We start from the raw sequence: 18,065 nt of genomic DNA, 5'->3' as shown, positions 1-18,065 counted from the left end.
TTGGCTACTAGGCAAAATGCCCCTCTGAAGGGTGTTCCAGGAGAAAGGAAGGACGTGTGCCAGAGATAGAAGGTATGGAAGCACATGGTATCTGTGTCCAGGGAACAGCAAGAAGTGCCCAGTAGCTGTGGGGAGATGAGTGTCCAGGAGTCAGAGAGATGAGGGAGAAGGGGAAGGCAGCAGTGTGAGGGGGCCTGGTACCTACATGACTGGAAGGGCCACACGGAAATCAGAGGAAGGTCTGTGGGCAGCCTCTAGAACACAGACTGGCCCCAGCTCTCAGCCAGCAGGGCCCTCAGACCTAACACCGTGAGGTAGTGCACTGGTCAGCAACCTGAATGGGCCTGGAGGCAGATCCTTTCCCTGAGCCTCCAGTAAGGAATGCAGCCCTGCACACACCTTGACTTCAGCCTTGGGCACCCTCAACCGTGATTACATTAGACCTCTGACCCATAGAAACTGTGAGATAATAAATTTCTGTGGCTTTATGCCACTACATTTATGGTAATTGCCTACAGCAGCACTAGAAAGCTAACACACATGGCATTATTTTTCCTATCACTGCATTTCCATGGCTGTGGTCAGCAGGCAATCTGGTCTAGAAAACAAGTGCTATGGAATAGAGCTACAAACTCTTGCTGCTACAGACCTAATGCCAGGGCCAAAGAACTCACTGCTTTCAAGCCTGCTGATAACGATGCCTACAACAGTGAGCTTGCAGTTATCTTTGGGTGAGATATGCATCGTATTACTTATCCACCATGACCGCATATCCTGACGCCTTATCTTTGTCATCAAGCATAAGTGTGTTCCAGCCGACCGCTGCCCCCTCCATGTGGGTACGTGTGTTCAGTGAGAGATTTCACTTCACTCAGTAAGAGCACGATTGAGAAGGAAAGCCTGCTTCTTCAAGAAAGAGACTTCTCTAGCAATCTGCTGTTTTGTATTTTCTATGCTTGAATATTTTATCCAAAGTGCAAGTGAAAGGAAATGAACATTACTAACAACCGCGTGGTAAGCAGTGTGTGCAATGCTCTGGTGTATATTCTACTTTTATTTGGCTCTCATAAAACTCTGTGAGATAGGTATTAATAGCCTCATTTTTCAGATGAGGGAAAAGAGGATCAAAGAGGCTAAGTTGTCCAAGGTCACGTTACTAGTAAGTGGGGGATGTAGCATCCAAATCTACATCTGACTTTATCTCTGTCATTTGATTGCTCTACAGGCTGCCTTAGAAGTGGCTGAATTTATCCTTAAGCTAGTCCTTCTCATAGCGTATGCCAGGAGCCCACCATGGTCTCTGCAGGTCATCCTTAGCAGTCAGCGCATTTGTAATATCAGCGCTCAGCAACATCTTAAGTTTTGGATAAGCTAAAGAAACAATATGACATGATTTTGACCCCACCCCTGCACCTCAAATTTTATTTGCATGAGTCAAACGGCCTTACCTAAAATAAAGGTAAAAGACACAGGACTATATATAAACAAGTGCTGAACTGAAATTGAGGGTATTAGAGTAAAATCAGACAAGCAGGAGATGATAGAATGGTTAAGTTGTGAAATAAGTAGGTAAGATTTGAAAGCTGGATAGAAAAGGAGAGGACATTCTATGTGAAGGAAACAATGCAGTGATCAGAACTCAGATGAAAGGATAATTATATTTTTGTAGGATAGGCGGAGATTTAGCAGGACTCACAGTAAGGGAATGTGCTAAGAATGAGCAGAAGTAGAGGTGGGACCTGGGAGGGTAGATGATGGAGAGCTTTTTAAACCAAATAAAAGTTTTTGAACTTGATGCAGTTGGAATTGGTATTTTTTACATCTGGCATCAATTATTCACTTACCTACAGCTGCCTTCATGGGTGTTCCATGAAGAACTACTGTGTCCTTTATTCACTTCAGTAATTAATGCATTTATTTAGAGTGTAAGGGAAGCTGGACACAGTGAAGTTGGCACTGAATTGATTATTGCCAAAAGGATCCCCAAAACAAAGTGGAGTAGAGAAGCTTTGGTCTGGACCAAGAAGGCGCAACCTTGGTCTGGTGGGAGGTCAGCCCACACAAGTGAAGTGTTTCGGGGTCTGAGTGACTTCCCCACTGCGGGGGAGCTGATCTGCTGTGTTGGGCAATTCACTTGAGTGAGCCACTACTCAGAGTCCTTACCAGCATTAGGGAAGATACCAAGGAATGAGTTCTTCCTCTCTAAGACAGGCCACTGGCACATGTTTTCCTCTATTATAATCAATATCCATTGGAATTAAAAAAAAATAATAGTGGAATGGCCAATGAGAAAAGATTTTGGTTATTCAAGCAAACCTGAGATGTTCGTCTGTGAAGACTGAGGAGGTGTCCTGGTGTGTCTTCCTTTGCCTGAGGCCTATTCAAATTCCCATCTCAGAGTATATGTAGACATGGATTTATTGGTTGAGGAAGGATGGAAGAAAAACAAACAGGAGAGCTGCTTTTTGAAATGTGAATTATTGGCACCACAACCTTACCTTCGAAACCTCCTTAGGAGCACCGGGAAAGGAAAATTAGCTAGTACAATGCAATCCTTTGTGTCATAGCCTCAAATTAAAATTAATAGCTCACTCCTTTCCTTCAGTACTCTCAGCCTGAATGCCAGCAACACGGACCAACCACGGTAGCCAGGGGCTGACCTCTTCTGGGCCTTGTGTGTACGCATGTGTGCTTTTGTTAAACTGGCTGGTTACAGTTTACGCAGTTGGGACAGGCTAAGGATCTCAAACTTTGCAAAACTCATTTGCATCTCTTCTTGTTCAGAGCTGAGAAGAAACATTTACTACCCAGTGACTCTTGGGGAAATTTTTTGGCAACCATCTTCAGCCCTAATTTTTCCCCTTCCTGGTTCCCATTCTGATGCTAGAAATCTCAGGGTAATTTTAAATAGAGCACTCTGAAAATCTGGAAGGTCTTCATGCCCAGGTGCTACCACATTTATTTTTTAAATGTGTTCACCAGTCTGGCCAATGACACAGAATGCAGAAGTTAAGGTTATCATGGACACTTCCAGGAAGGTACTTAAGAGTAAAGTGAAAAGACCAGACAACCAAAGTGGCGCTGGGGAGGAAAGAGGAAGCGGGGCAGAATGGTCGGAGGGGAGCAGGGATCTGCTTTCCCTAGTCTCTGCTGGGAGGGCAGGGGGAAGAGGCAGAGGGGAAGGGAAGGAACTGAGTGGTCCCCACAAGCTGGAGACCGTATTTATGTTCTCATAGCAGTTATTTCTAGCTAGTAGATTGTAAGTTATTATCTTTTTTCTTACATGTATTTTCCTAAATTTTCCTCATTTTCTTCATTGACAAGTGTTTTTAAGATGAAAAAAGAAATAATAAATGTTTTTCCAAATAATCATTTGCTTTCTGCTTCTGGGTGGAGAGTCCATTTTTATTGTTTGTTATTGGGGCCTCAGAGGGAAAAACAGTACTTAGCCCTGAAGGGATTTGTAATTTGTGGGACCATGGCACTTCTACTGAGGGATGGCAAGGTGACCCTTACAAATTTATAGCCTCAACATTGTTCAGTACTCTGTCTTACACATCTTTAGGCATCTGATACTTTAAACTGTAAGAAAAACTTCTTTGGGCTATGGCTTTCTCTAGAATATAAGACATGATAAACTGGTTCAGAAACAGTCCTTTCAGCCTAAATCCCAATTCCTGGTGGATGTTCAAAAGGGGACAAGGCCTCCCCTCCAACAACTTCCCACACTTTCGAGGTGTAGCCCAAATACCCATAGCTTCCTTAATGATTTGTTCCATTCTGTCATATAGGAATCCTGTTTTAATTTTTGTGTGTGTGTTATTACTCTATATGTGAAGTCCTTCAAATTGTATAAAGTCTTTCTTTAAAAAAACAAAGTTTTAATTATTAGTTTTAGTATTTTGTGATTTAGAGAGTCAGAGCATTCTTCTCCATTTGGGTCTCCTTTGTGATTTTCAGGACATCTATGCTAGGTCCCTGAGTTCTGGTCCCCAGATGGGACAGGGGCTCTGCACAGAGACTGGAGTCACATCATGGGCTTGGCTAAGCTTGGATCCCAAAAGCTCCCTTTACATGAAAACTATTTTTAGCAAAGACCAGTTTGCCTATTAGCTAGTGACTTATACTGGGCTCCACCATTTATTTAACCTACTGGGCAAGGGTTCTTTAGGAAGATCTCAGAAACTCATTCAAACACTGACCTTATGGGAAGAAAGAGGGTAGTGAGGGTCAAAGTCAAGAAACCCAGGATCCAGCACTGTGAGCAAAACTGACTGGGGGACTTTGGACAAAGACTTTAACTCTCTGGGTTTTGATTTTCCATGTCTGTCAATGGGAAAACAACACTACACTGCCTGGCTCTCTGGATATTGATTTTCAAATGCAAGTAAGTAAATGTGCTTTGAAAAACACTGCACCATATTCAGATGTAAGGGATGACTGTGCTGTAGCATCAGGGAAAGATTTCCAGCTCCTTATTTTCTCAGCTCTGCCCTGACTTACTGCCCACTTTCTCCATCTCCAAGCCCTCCAGAGAAGAGTGAGAACACCACAGCAGGGGCAGCTCTGGAGTCATGCCTGAGCCATCCTGCCGCCCCACTCTTAATGCCTTCTTTCTACCCAGCATGTTAGAGACCTTATGTAATAGGTTTCAACATCAACATGCTCTTACAACATGCAATTTGTTACTGTGAGTTATTTCACAGGTCCCTTTTTCCTGTAGAATGGGTTTTTATTTCTAGTCATTAAACTCATGGACTCCCCTTATTCCTTTAATTGCTTTATATATGAGTTGATATTCATCTCTTGTCCCCTGGTGGGTTTACTGGGTCTTTAATAAACAGATATCTTTCCTGGGACTTCGTCATTTCACCCAGCCTCTAGAACAGAACGCAACGCCCTTCATGTCTCTCCTTGAATATGGGGCTGGTGTTAAAGGCACTTCCTCCAGGACGTAATCCCACATCTCCCACATGGCAGCTGTACCTCTTCAGAATCTGCCTCCACTCAACAGCTAACTTCAGTCTAGCCACGTGCCTTCTTGCACCCCCACATATGCCCACCTTGCTACTTCAAGCCCTGCTGCTGCCCCACTCATTCGCCAGGCACCCACTCTCCAAGGTTCAGCTCCAGGATCCTATCTTTTATTCCCCCTAATCCTGTATTCCCCCTAATCCTGGATCCTGGCAGCTCCCTTTATTGGCCACTGTCCACTGTTTTAGCATAGATTAAACATGGTCTACATTTAGTCTCATGTTGTTTTATGTGTGCCAGTTTAGTCTCCTCTGCATAGTATAAGGACCTTGAGGTCAGGAGCTCTTCCTTGCTTTCCTTTTTTTTTTTCCTTCTGACCTCCTCAATGGTCTCTGGAACATGCTATCTGTTGAGTGACCAGAGAATTTCCAATCATTTTTGAGAGTATAAGCTAGTTGTGCACCAGCATATATATTTTATTGTACAAAATAGTAAAAGGCTCAGAAGATGAACAATCAGTCTTTGGTCTATAATCCTGCACACAGAGTAAATGTTCCTTAAAAATATCCACTTACTAGATCTGGGCAAACATGGACTGTCTTCCACAGTGGCATAGCTGGCACCCATGGCACTATAGAGAGGAATTTTCAAATAGCCATTTCCATGATCAAACACCAAGTTCCTATATGTCTGTGGGGTAGGAAGGGCAGATGGCCTGCAATGTCTTGCCTCTTTTCAAATCTTACAACCTTTAGCTTATCTATGCATGGCCTCCCTGTGCAGGCTGGATGGGATAGTACAAGGGAGGCTAGCATTGTTCTTACACTGCTGGAATGGGGCAAATTAGATTAAGCACTACAAAGAATGAGTGTATAACTTCCCACGAAGGGCTGACTTTAGAATAAATGAAATCTTCTAGAAACTGGAGCCATGAGAGAACCACAACAAAGTTTTTGCTTTTAAGCTAGTGGTCTACACCAGCCGCTCCCATTTTCTCATCAACTATTCCTTACCATCTGGCTTTGGCACACTGCCCCGCCAAACCTTAAACCTCCGAGGCACTCCATAAACAATTGTTAACTTTTTAGCTTTTTTCATGACCACCAATTAATTTATGCACATTCTCAACTGTTCTCATCTTCCATGAACTCTCTCTGTAGCTTCGGGCCCTAGTGGCCACCTCATTCTTCTTAAATTTATTCTTCCTTCACCCCTTGGTTCTCTTCCAACATTTTGGGCATCTCCTTTCTACATCTTTCCTGATCCCTTCAAATTCTTCCCCATCCTTATTCAGGTGGGTCCCACGGTCCTCTCTCAATCCTCTTTCCTTTGTTCCCTACAATTTTCTCTTTTACTGAAACTCTACCTCCATCTCTGTAGAGCATTGCCAACTGCTGTTCAACAACACACCTCCTCACACACCAACAGATTGTCTTTCTAACTTCTGTAATTTTTTCATGTGTAATTTTGTTAGTTTTGTTCACCACTCTTCCAGTTGTGTTGGAATAAAATATTAGAATCATCCTTGACTTTACCTAAGAGGGAATGAGATGAATCAGGGATGACTCATTGTTGTTTTTGCTTTGAGCACCTGGGTAGATAACGGTGCCCTTACAGTGCTTATGATCTGGGGGATAGAGTGGTGGGTACAATCCAAGCATGCATATAGACAATTATAATACAGTATGAACAGTATGAAGGATGCAGGGGTAGGGGGAGGTTGTCCAACCCAGACTAGGGTAGGGGATATGATCAGGGATGAAAGACCAAGTATAATTTGGTCATTTCATGATTCTTGCTTGTTTAAAAGTGGCTTCCCATTGCCCAATGAATCAAGCCTAAGCCCCAGAGCATGGAAAAAGACCCTCCAACCCAAGACCACAACATTCGTTTCTCAACTTCTCTGCCATGAGTCTCCAACTAAGATCCTAATCTTAGTAAAACTGGAACCAATCACCATTTCCCAAATGTTTCTTGGGTATTTTCACCCAAATACCTTTATTTACATGGCTCCTTTTCTGTGATGTGCTCCCCACCCTTCCTTCCATTTATATCCCCTGAAAGCCTCTCCCATTCATCAAGACCCACCTCAAATGCTAACTATTAAAAAGAAGCATTTCATGGTCCCACCTTTCTACCCCCACTGACAACTGTGAGGTGGCTCACCCTCATTTGGACAGCCCAGTACTTTCTGTATGACAACTGATGGTCCTTATAGTCTGCCCTAAAACAGGATGAATTGCATGCTCATTTCCTCCCTTTAGTCACAGGGGAGTCTAGTGGATTATAATCCTTTTGAGGGCAAAAGCATTGTGTTACTCAGTTTTGAATCCCTACTTGGGAGAGCACCAAGCCTTCCACATATATAATTGTGAAATTTCCTCTTGTCTTCATCATTTCCTCTTAACTTCAGGCAATTTGCATTAAATGCTGTACCGGTAAAAGCCTAGGCCACAGTTCTACCAACTGTTTGGTCTCATTACTTGCTCGTTTATAGGGCAAAGAGATGGTTTTCTGGAGGCACTTCCAAAGTGACTTCCTTATCCATGCCCCATGAAAAGCCAGCTATTGGAAGGCATGTACTGCTGATTTCTCTAGCCAAGAAAGGCTCCATGCTGTACCAAAGCCAAGTCTGTCTAAATTGTAACTTCTCTGCACCCACACTTGAATCTGCATAATTCCTCAGTCCCACAAAGGTCTAAATAAAACCTTCTAACAGGACAGGGGAACGTTTGCCAACTGTGGGAAGATAAATGGCCCAGGGACTTATGTTCCAAGGGCAGAATTGCTCAATATCTGACTTCAGTGTAGCGAAAGAGATGCTGAGAGTCTAAGGGTTTTTTTTTTTTTTTCTTTTTCTTTTTTCATTGCCAGAAAGTTATGGGTCACAATATTTAATTTGATTAATTCCTGGTTTCCAAAAAGAAACCTTAGAAGGAACCTTGGGAGGCTCAATAAAATAAGTATGTGCAATTGTTAAGACAGGAAAGGAAAAAAAATGACTTCCATCAGAGCCCACAAAGATCATTTCCAGTCCCAAATATAGGTCCCCAGAGATAGCCTGGAAACCAAATTATTGTCAGAGAGATGCTTACCTTTTACAACAGCTCACAGCAAAAGAAAACATACAGCTTAACATCTCTCCCACGGCTCACCTTTCTGCTTTTTTTCTTCTTCTTTCTTTTATTCTTTCTCTCTCCATTTCCTTCTCCCTGATGTTGTTTCCCGTCTACAACCAATTAGCTATGTATCATTGGATGAGTCACTTGACCTTCTTAAGCCTCAGTATGCTCATCAGCAAAATGAGGTGTTTATACTACATGAAGATTCCTTTCATTTTGGTTCTAAATATAAATGCTCCCTGCCTCTAAACAATTGGTAATATTAATGCTCTAAACTATTTGTTTCTAAGGTGATGAGTGTAGTTACAGCCTGCACAAGAAGCAACCTACTGTGTTGGTGGGAGTCAGGTATGAGGAGTTCCCTCTCTTTACAAGTGGAGATCAAATAGCTAAGAGAAGTGGCTGGAGCCAAAGTAAAGAGGGTGAGCCACTTAGATTAATATGCCCCAGAGGGGGAAGCAGACTTGGCCCAGTGGTTATGGTGTCCATCTACCACATGGGAGGTCCGTGGTTCAAACTCTGTGCCTCCTTGAACTGTGTGGAGCTGGCCCACGCACAGTGCTGATGTGTGCAAGGAGTGCCCTGCCATGCAGGGGTGTCCCTGAATAGGGGAGCCCCACGTGCAAGAAGTGTGCCCCGTAAGGAGAGCCACCCAGGACGAAAGAAACTGCAACGTGCCCAAGAATGGCGCTGCACACATGGAGAGCTGACACAAGATGACACAACAAAAAGAAACACAGATTCCTGTGCCGCTGACAACAACAGAAGTGGACAAAGAAGAACTCATGCAGCAAATAGACACAGAGAACAGACAACTGGGGCAGGGTGGGGAAGGGGAGAGAAATAAATAAATAAATAAATCTTAAAAAAAAAAACCAAAAAAAAAAAAAAAGGTCCAGAGGGATATGGTCTGAAACTTCACTGAACAGCTAATTATTTGGCCAGTCTTGCCCAATGGTTTGAACATTCTCTTCCTAACTGCCCAATCTGTATGTGTGTATGTGTGTTCACATTCAAATTCAGTTGTATACATTGGATACTTTCAGATTTCTAAAAATATCAAACCTGGTAACAACCTTTACTTTATTGTCATGGACTGTCTAACTTGGGAAAACTAAAAATCAAAAAGATGAAGAGTGGGAGCAGATGTGGCTCAAGTGATTGAGCAGCTGCTTCCCACATTCAAGGTTCTGGGTTCAATCCCAAGCTTCAGTACCTCAAAAAAAAAAAAAAAAAAAAAGAGATGAAGAGGGTGAGAGGTTGTTCAGCTGGTTATCATGAAGCAGGAACATATAATCCTACAAAACCACACAGCAGTCTTTAACCAACTAATCTTTCATTTCCTCCCATAGGATGACCCAGAAATCAACTTGGATTAAGACTACAATTCATCAGCTTTTCATTTTTTAACTTTTTTTTCTGCCCTCCATGAGTCCTCTTCTTCCTTCTCTTCCATTTTTAGAAAACTTTCCTCACACATATTTCTTTCGTATAGCTTTCAAGACATTTCAACCCATGTGGCTAATTCCCTCATCTGGATGACTGCTTGGATGAGGTTTTCGTATTATTTTTGGCTTGAGCATCCATTTCCTGCTAGTGAGCGACAGCAGAGATTGCCTCCCCAAATGCCCCACAGTGCTGATAAGAGCAGCTGGCAGAGGGCAAGACGGAAGCCACAAGGAGAGGTGGAGACAAACAGGCTCATGAGAAGCTAGCTACCTATGGGGCAGGAGTCTGACATCTGGGAGCTGAGTGCAGGATTAAGTCAACGCATCTATTTAGGGACTCAGGATGGCAATCTTACCTAATAGCATTCTTGTACTAAGAGGTAGCACATGTAAATTTACTCTGTTCATGGTTTCTCCATTATCTGATGGGAGCCTGGACAGCAATGGTCAGGATGCCCCAAGGGCCAGGCAGAATTTTAGGTCAAATCCTCATGTAAAGACTGTTTCCAATGGGCCTAAACAGGAAGTCACTCACTCTGGAGCTCTCTTGTGTTACTTGATGAAAACTTGGCCTCCAGAACAAATGGCATTATTCTGAGTATGTGTTGCGGACCCTGGACAGGTTTGCTTTTCTGGGAATCTGCTGCCTATCAGCATGGGAGACATGGTGATGCCTGGTGGTGGGGAGGCTCAAAGGTGGATTGATAAGGTTTCTTGCAATCCTTTGAATCCGTGGATTGCATCTTCTCGCTATTTATCCATTCTGTGGTCCGAAGTAAGCATTTTTATGAATGGGTATTTAGCATCTGGTATTTATTTATTAAAAAATAGGCCAAAGGAGCCATTGCCTTCTAAAACCAAAGAAACAAGAAGGGCTGAAATTCCAATAAATGGTAAGGCATACAACTTCTAAGCTTTAGGTGTGTTGTAAGGGGGCTAATAAGACAATGCAACCATCTGCTGGGCTAGGAGAATGAACAATTTTTCAAGCGGGAAAGAGGAAATGGAGTGTGCAACTGCTGCTATTGCTAAATGGGGTCTCTAATTCCTCTCTCCATAATGGCAATGACTTACATTTATGTGATGCTTTTCATCAGATCTGATCCCAGAGAACAAAGTCCTCTTTTGACTCAACTCCTAAATGTGGTCTTCATCAGGTTAAAATATGACACCTATATTTGTGTGATATCTATTTTAAAGATGAATAGTTCATGTGAAATATGGCATTCATCTAGATGCTAACAGAATGGAAAGGTGGGTGGGAGAGAAGGGTATGGAAAGGGCCAATGCTTATTTCCTACCAGGTCCTGTAGCTCATCTAGATCCAGGTGGTACAGACACCTCCAGCCAGCTAAAGTCCCCCCACTCCCAAATCTTAGTGCTCTCAGTAACTAGTCTAATCTAATCTGCCTCCCAACTTTTTGGAGCTTGAAATCCCAAGAAGCATGTCACTTTAAGGTGAACACTCCTCAGGGAGTCCTGACAAAAAACTCTGACATTAGGTTCCAAGTACTACTAAAAACATTTTTTCCCTGATGTTTTGGGGGGTTAAGAAATAAAGAGGGGAAGCAGATGTGGCTCAACGGATAGAGCAACTGCCTACCATACAGGAGGTCCAGAGATCAGTTCCCAGGGCCTCCTGACCCATGTGGTGAGCTGGTCCACGTGCAGTGCTACAGTGCGCAAGGAGTACGCAAGGTGTCCCCCACGTAGTGGAGCCCCATGCACAAAGAGTGCGCCCCACAAGGAGAGCTGCCCCATGCGAAAAAAGCACACCTGCCCAGGAATGGCACAGCACACATGGAGAGCTGACATAGCTAGATGATGCAACAAAAAAGAGACACAGGTTCCTGGTGCTGCTGACAAGAATGCAAGCAGACGCAGAAGAACACACAGTGAATGGACACAGAGAGCAGACAACGGGGGCGGGAGGGGAAGGGAGAGAAATAAATAAAAAATAAATCTTTAAAAAAAAAAGAAATAAAGAGGGAACATTTGAGGATGTAGATAAGGAGAGGCCAAGTCTTGGAAAGGAGGGGAATGACAGAGAATCCAGTCTGTTCCAGTAAGATAGTCAACAAGATGTGCAGAGACAGCAGGCATGGCTCATATATAAACAGAATCACAATCATGATTCACTAAAGTATTGGGGAAAAATAAACTTACGTAACACAGAGATAGGCACCAAGCAGTGGCAAAAAGACCAGAGAACTGGATTTCTGTAAATACAGAGGTATTTCCAGACTAATATTTAGAAAATGTTAGGATGTAAGGAATACTTCTTCAGTGGCTAGGGATTGAGTAAAGGGATGTCTCCTTCCTTTAATTACTCTATTCTGTAATCATCACATAATCCCTGCAGACGCTATGGGGAATGACATGTTCTTGGATGAAGCATGGTGGAGGAATAGAGAAGTACTGTGCTGGGCACCAGGACTTGCATTCTAGACTTGGTCTCAAGTACCTGGATGGCTTAGCTGTAATGCGGTGGGAAAAGCTCTGGGATCGTGATCAAAAGTGACAAGAGTTCTGAAGCTGGGCAGGTCACTTGATCTCTTTGAGCTCTGAGACCTGATCTATAAAATAGGATGAAAATACCTGTCTTCTAGTACTGCAGGAAGGATGTTATGAAGAAACGTGTGAGATGTCTTTAAGAACTGGAAACAGGCTACAGGCAGGTAAGAGGTCTGGCCCAAGCACTGGAGTTACAGGTGGGTAGGCAGCACTCCAAAGAAGTGAAATGCCATGCCTAAGGCCACTCAGTTCTCAGCAGAGTTGAGCCTAGTACCCAGTACCCAGTCCTAAAGACTGAACCCATAGTTCTCTTGCAACACTGTCATCTTGCTAACTCCTTTCCACCTCCTGTGGCTGGCTAAAGAGCAGTTAGAGGATGAGACCAAGAGAATAGTGAATAAGCGATGAGTGCCTTGTGAATGGAAAGGCACGGAGAGTTGGATAGCCAGAGGGTGGGCACTGTCAGATATGCACACTGACCAGAAATGAACCCTGTCTGGAAAACTTTATGAAGTCAACCAGCACCAAGCAATACAGTCTGACCATAGACAAACTCTAGTAAGAATGCCCAGAGATGTGCTATGACTGCTGGTTTCCTGCTTCTCAGGTCTGTTAAGTTAGGATTCTTGCTCATAAGTTCTTACAATAACAGACCACCATTTTTTCCCCCACTAAATAATCCCAAGAAAATACAAACATAAGAACACCTGCAGTCTATGGGTAGTTTAGGTCCTATGGATCAACTCCATTACACTGAAAGAGAAATAAACAGTATTTCTCGTGTTTAAATTAACTCAAGCTCCTCTTGTCCAGGAGGCTTAACCTGGGACCTGCACAAAACCAGACGCATTCTACAGATTGATGATGAGAAACAGGGAAACACAGATGGGCACATCCACGTTGGGTGGACACAAAAGGTGGGCCATTTATCACCTTCAGCAAATGCAGAAGACACAACTGACCATTAGTCTCTTCATTAAAAGGAAGAACAAAGAGAACATCCATCACTACCACAACTCACGAGCTAGTGGCAATCTGGTCAATGCCGAAATGGCTTCTTTCTCATCATTGCATTTCTTTCTAAAATCTGCTGGCCTAGAAAATGTCTCTAATCCCTCCTGAATAGGCCAATCTTGCCTTGACTAATTATGGACTCCTTTGGGAGGGATAGAACAATCAAGGAGTGCACATCATAAGCAGGGGCGAAACACTATACCCAAACCTTGAAAGTGAGATATCAGTCCTTTAAAACCAGGTCTTGGCCAGAGGTTTTTATTATTTGAAGAGTGGAGGGAGCAGAAGAAAATTATTTTAGCTTCTCCAACTCCTAGGAATGGGGTTTCTAATATTTTCCTAGTAAATAACAGTCCTGTCATCTCTGTGGGTGTGGGCAGTGACAAAGGTGATACTTATCTACAAGTCTGAAGCTCTCATGGCAGGCAAGGGTTTGTGTAGATGGATAGGTAAGCAAGGAAATTCTGCCAGTGACTACCAAGGGATGGGGTCTTTTTAGCAAGACCCCAGTTAGATGACACTTTAGATGACACTTCAGTTTAGACATTGATGGACAAAATCCCATTCCCAATGGACATGCCAAGACTCAGTGCTATGGTGCTGGGTGGGCAGCAGGCATGCAATGGCCCCCAGGCAGGCCCTCCCCTTAGTACAGGGAAATGATGAGTATCAGAATGTAGACAGGCCCTCACTTTGGGGGCCTACCCCGGACTGTGGACAAAGAGAGGACCATGTGGGCTGGGGCTAGGTTGCCATGATCAGATTTCAGGTTTGATTGGTCATCAGCTTCCAACGACCCTGCTCTGGACCCCTCAACTAGGATCTATGACTTCTGGCAACAGCATTTCAGACCAATTAGATATTCATTCCCTTCCAACTGCAGCCTTCTGGAGATCTTGTTGGTATTCCTAGAGTTTTCTTTAGAGGCTTTATGCAACAAGCCAACTATACCATCAGATCTAACGAGGAACTAAGAATAGTACCTTTAGTAAAAAGAATAAATGCAGTGGGAATTGTTATAGTCTAGGCATTTTAGAGCTACCTCTAGGTACACTGTTACTTGGGCAATGGCTCCAGGAAATATTAAGCAACAATGATTAATATGTGTAAGAAACTCAAATGTGCAAGAAGATCCATTTTCATAGATGCCTACCTCTGCAAACTAGTGACCGCAAAGTGCCAAAGATGGTCAGCTATGGAAGTATAAAGCCCAGCAATTACCAGATAGTCCAAATTTGAAGAAAAACAAGTCTTACCTGGAGATATGGAGGAGTCGAAAGAACTTCTCTCCTTGCGGTTCAGCTTGAAGGCTTGGATGTCCTTTTCCCTATACGTCCCAAAGCCTTCATAGCTCCTCCGTTTACTCCCACTCAAATCACTGTCCCACTTGTCGTTCGAAGGATTCATATCACTGAACACATCCAGACTCTCTGATCTCGTGCCAACATCCCCACCACTGCCAGAGTACCTCTTAGAGCAGGAATCTGCAGGTTCATTGCCCAAGTCACCTTTATCCTTGGTCTGCGTCCAATGCTGGGCATCAGAGAGTGATAGTGTAGACAGGGTGTCCACCTCAAAGTTGCTCTTAGCAGCTTTGTGGCTGGCTTCACTGTGCGGGTGTTTCTGCTTCTCCTTATGTTTGCTCTTCTCACTCACCAGTGGGAGCTCTTTGTCTGTGCTACTCAGTCGCTCACCCAGGATGTGACTGGAAAAGCCTGTGGCTTTGCCTGTAAAGAGACCGCTTAGGTTGTCGTGGGTCCCCAGGATCCGGTCTTCCTTGTGCTTATGCTTGTGTTTGTGTTTCCTCTTGTGGAGCCGACCACCAGACAGACTGGCGCTCCCTACCTTGGGAGGATTCAGGGATGGCTGAATGTCACCGAGGCCCATGCCAACGGGTCCCTGGAGGTGTACCCCGTGCTTTGCTTTATGCTTCGCTGCACCAGACATCTTCACATGGGCGCTTGTGTGGAACTGAGGTGGTGGCACAGATGGCCTCATGAATGGGGAAGCTGCTCCGAGCGTGTGCGATAGGTACAAAGGAGCTGGGTACTGACCATAATAGCCAAGGTTCATCATAGGCATTGATGTGTAAGGCATTCCATAGGGTGCATAGTAACTTCCACTGGGAATAGGGTAGCTGAACCCTTGTAAAAAAGGCACCTTTGTCATGGTGTCATTGGTTTTTGCAGGCCTACCACGCTTCTTCTTTGACTTCAAGTCTGAAGTCCTACGAAGATAGAGCAACGGGTCATACTGGATATATGGCACCGGGTAATAGTGATCAAAGTTAATTCGAAAAATGCTGGGATATGGATTCTCGTGGTAAAATGTGTAACTCCGGTGGGAGATTCTGAACACCTGGAACTTGGTGATGAGCTCTTCCAGATCTGCCAGAAACTGGAGATCATCACGGTTTTGCAGGCTTTTCCGTTTCCTCTTGTGCTTTGGCTTCTTGAGGCTTTCATGGACCAGAAAGTTGTCCACAATGAGATGCTTCTGCCGATGGCCATGCCGGTTCTTTGTGCTGGTGTCGGACGGAATGGCCTCCGGGTTGTCCAGGGAGCAGAAATCAAAAGAGTATCTTCGTCGGGATTCTGAACTCTTCTCTGCCTGGTCAGACGTGCTGTTGTTGTCTGTCCCAATGCCACTGTCACTCGGGATCGTCTCTTCACTGTGTGACTCGCTCACAGGTGACAGCGTTATTTCCTTTAGGGACCCAATCTCGCAAAGGTGTGAAGGTGAGTTGGCCATCAGCCTGGGTGGAGACAGCTTCCAGGTTCCACTATGTATTCCCTTTTGGGTTTTGGTTGGAAGAGCACTGATGGGCTGGAGATTTGGCATAGTTTTTAACTCTGAAAAATTGGTTTCAGTGCTGGCAGGGCTCAGGTTGCCATTTGACCCACCTAACTGGGTTGAAAGTGGGTGCATAGCTGCTGGTGAAGACGCCACGAGTGACTGAAAGTTGGAAGGCACGGCTGGAACATCCGGCTGGCTCGAAACAGGCCTCGGGTGCTTGATGGCTGTTTTGGGTTCTTCGGATGGGGGAGGCAGCTCAGCTCTCGGCTTCCTGCCCCTCTTCTTGCCAATGTAGATAGTTCCCCTCTTGCTGACATTAATCTGCTTGCCCAGTTTGCTCTCAATTGCTGCTGCCCCAGGGCTGGTCTCAGGGGGAGCTTTTGCCTTCAGAGCAATGTTGCTGGAGCAGGACAAGATCTGGTTCAAGATATTTTTCCTCTTGAGTGTCTTCATCTTATTGATAGTTTTGATGGTCTTCTTATCCAACACACCAAGCTTTCCAACTTTTTTGTGAAATTTCATCTCACTCATGGGTTTGTCCTCTCCTGGCACTAGTTGGGCCAACTTAGCTAAGTTGCGTCGTCTCTTTCTCTTCTTGGTGCCAGGAAACTCCCGGCTGATTGGACTGACTGGGCTGGTGGAAGTACCTTCATGTATCGTCTCAACTGTGAGCAAAGGCTGCTTCTTTGGTCGTCCCCGCTTCTTTTTGACTGGCGTGATCACAGTAAGACTGTCTGTGTTGGTGTATAGGGGGCTGGATGGAGTGATGGGATATGCAGACGGGGGTTCCACCATTAGTTTATCAGAGGTGGCCATGACTGCCTCCCGAAGCATACTGGTAGGCTTTGGTTTGCTGCACGTCCACCTCCGTTTTGCAGCAAATTTTGGATGTTGGATCTCTGGCAGCTTTCTTGATGGGGAGTGATCTGTGCATGTTGGTGGTGCCATGACCATGGGTGGCTTCCGCTGCTTAGACACACCTGCTGGGACAACTTTCTCGGTGTTTCCACCAGTCTCAAGACTAACTGAGGGGGATTCATTCTCTATCATCTTACCCAATTTAGGGACACGGGGATCTTTTTTATTTCCCTCTGGGTTAGAAAAGATTCTGTTGACCACTTCACTGCTCATAGAGATTCCAGAAGCCAAGGCTTTCTCTGGAATGATCTTTTCCACCACTGCTTTGATGGACTGTCTCTTTTTCCTCTTATGGCTAGTTGGATCTAGAGAGGGTGCCTTGATGGGGATTGTAATCCGGACATGACTTGAGTCATTTTCAGGATTACTGACAGAGCTCACGTTCTGCCTGGCTGGTGATGCCTCTTGGGTATTATCTGCAGAGTAGGCTTCCCTTTTCCCTTCTGTGTGATCAAATGCTTTCTGGGCATTCTTGACCCAGTCCAAGTCTGGGTTTGGTATGGTTTGACTAATCACATCTTTCTTACTTGACTTTTTCTTGCTGCCTATAGTAAGTGGCTCTGTGGCCTCCTTTGTACCTCCTCCCTCTTGATCCACCAAGGGCTGTAGCCCATTGCACTCGGCAGAACTGCTGGGTGGGGCTGGTGAGCTGTGGTTGCTTGGGGATGGAACCACACCTCCCAAGAGCAGATCTTTACTACCATTGGACAGCTGACTCCACGTGCTTCCTGCACTGCCTTTTTTACCCTGGGACTTTGCAAAGGAAGCCACCGGCTCAAGAGCTGGGATCTTGCTGGTGTTTGCAGACTCTGAACTGAGGAAGCAATTCTGAGTGGTGGGTCCACTGTCAGAGTTGGTGGACCAGTCCACGTGGTTCTGGCTGCTGCTTTTTTGCTGGTGCTTTGGTTTTAAGGTGTCACTGGTGAAGTCTTGTGGGAGGCCTGGGTCATAATGGAGAGCTGAGTGTTTCTGTGGCCGCTCATAAGCCTAAAGGTGGGTGGAGGTGGGAAGGGAAAAGAGAGAGACAAAAATGAGGACCTTGAAGCTATATAAAATTTAATGTCAAAAGACCTAATTATTTGGGAGATAGAAATACATAAAATAACTATATTAATAGCAACCTTTAATTTCAGAGGGCTTTATGGAGGTTTTCTCAATCACAGTGGTAAAAAAAAAAAAAAAAAACACTATACTGGTTTTGAACATGAATAATGATGCTTTAATCACTCTCTTTCCCCCTAAATAACAGGGGGTCTATGTTAGTTTAATGTAATCTCAG

At 44.5% G+C, this 18,065-nt stretch overlaps 1 protein-coding gene across 1 annotated transcript in view; it reads right to left on the bottom strand.

Moving 5' to 3' along the window:
• Positions 1–18,065, bottom strand: part of SETBP1 (SET binding protein 1) — a 382,254-nt gene that overhangs the window by 93,209 nt on the left and 270,980 nt on the right. The window contains exon 4 of the mRNA XM_058277610.2: positions 14,329–17,773. Within this exon, the coding sequence (XP_058133593.1) occupies positions 14,329–17,773 (3,445 nt within the window). The remainder of the gene's footprint in view (positions 1–14,328; positions 17,774–18,065) is intronic.

This window comes from Dasypus novemcinctus, chromosome 16, assembly GCF_030445035.2.
Source record: "Dasypus novemcinctus isolate mDasNov1 chromosome 16, mDasNov1.1.hap2, whole genome shotgun sequence".
Classification (NCBI taxonomy): domain Eukaryota; kingdom Metazoa; phylum Chordata; class Mammalia; order Cingulata; family Dasypodidae; genus Dasypus; species Dasypus novemcinctus.
This window is presented reverse-complemented; position numbering and strand designations above follow the sequence as displayed.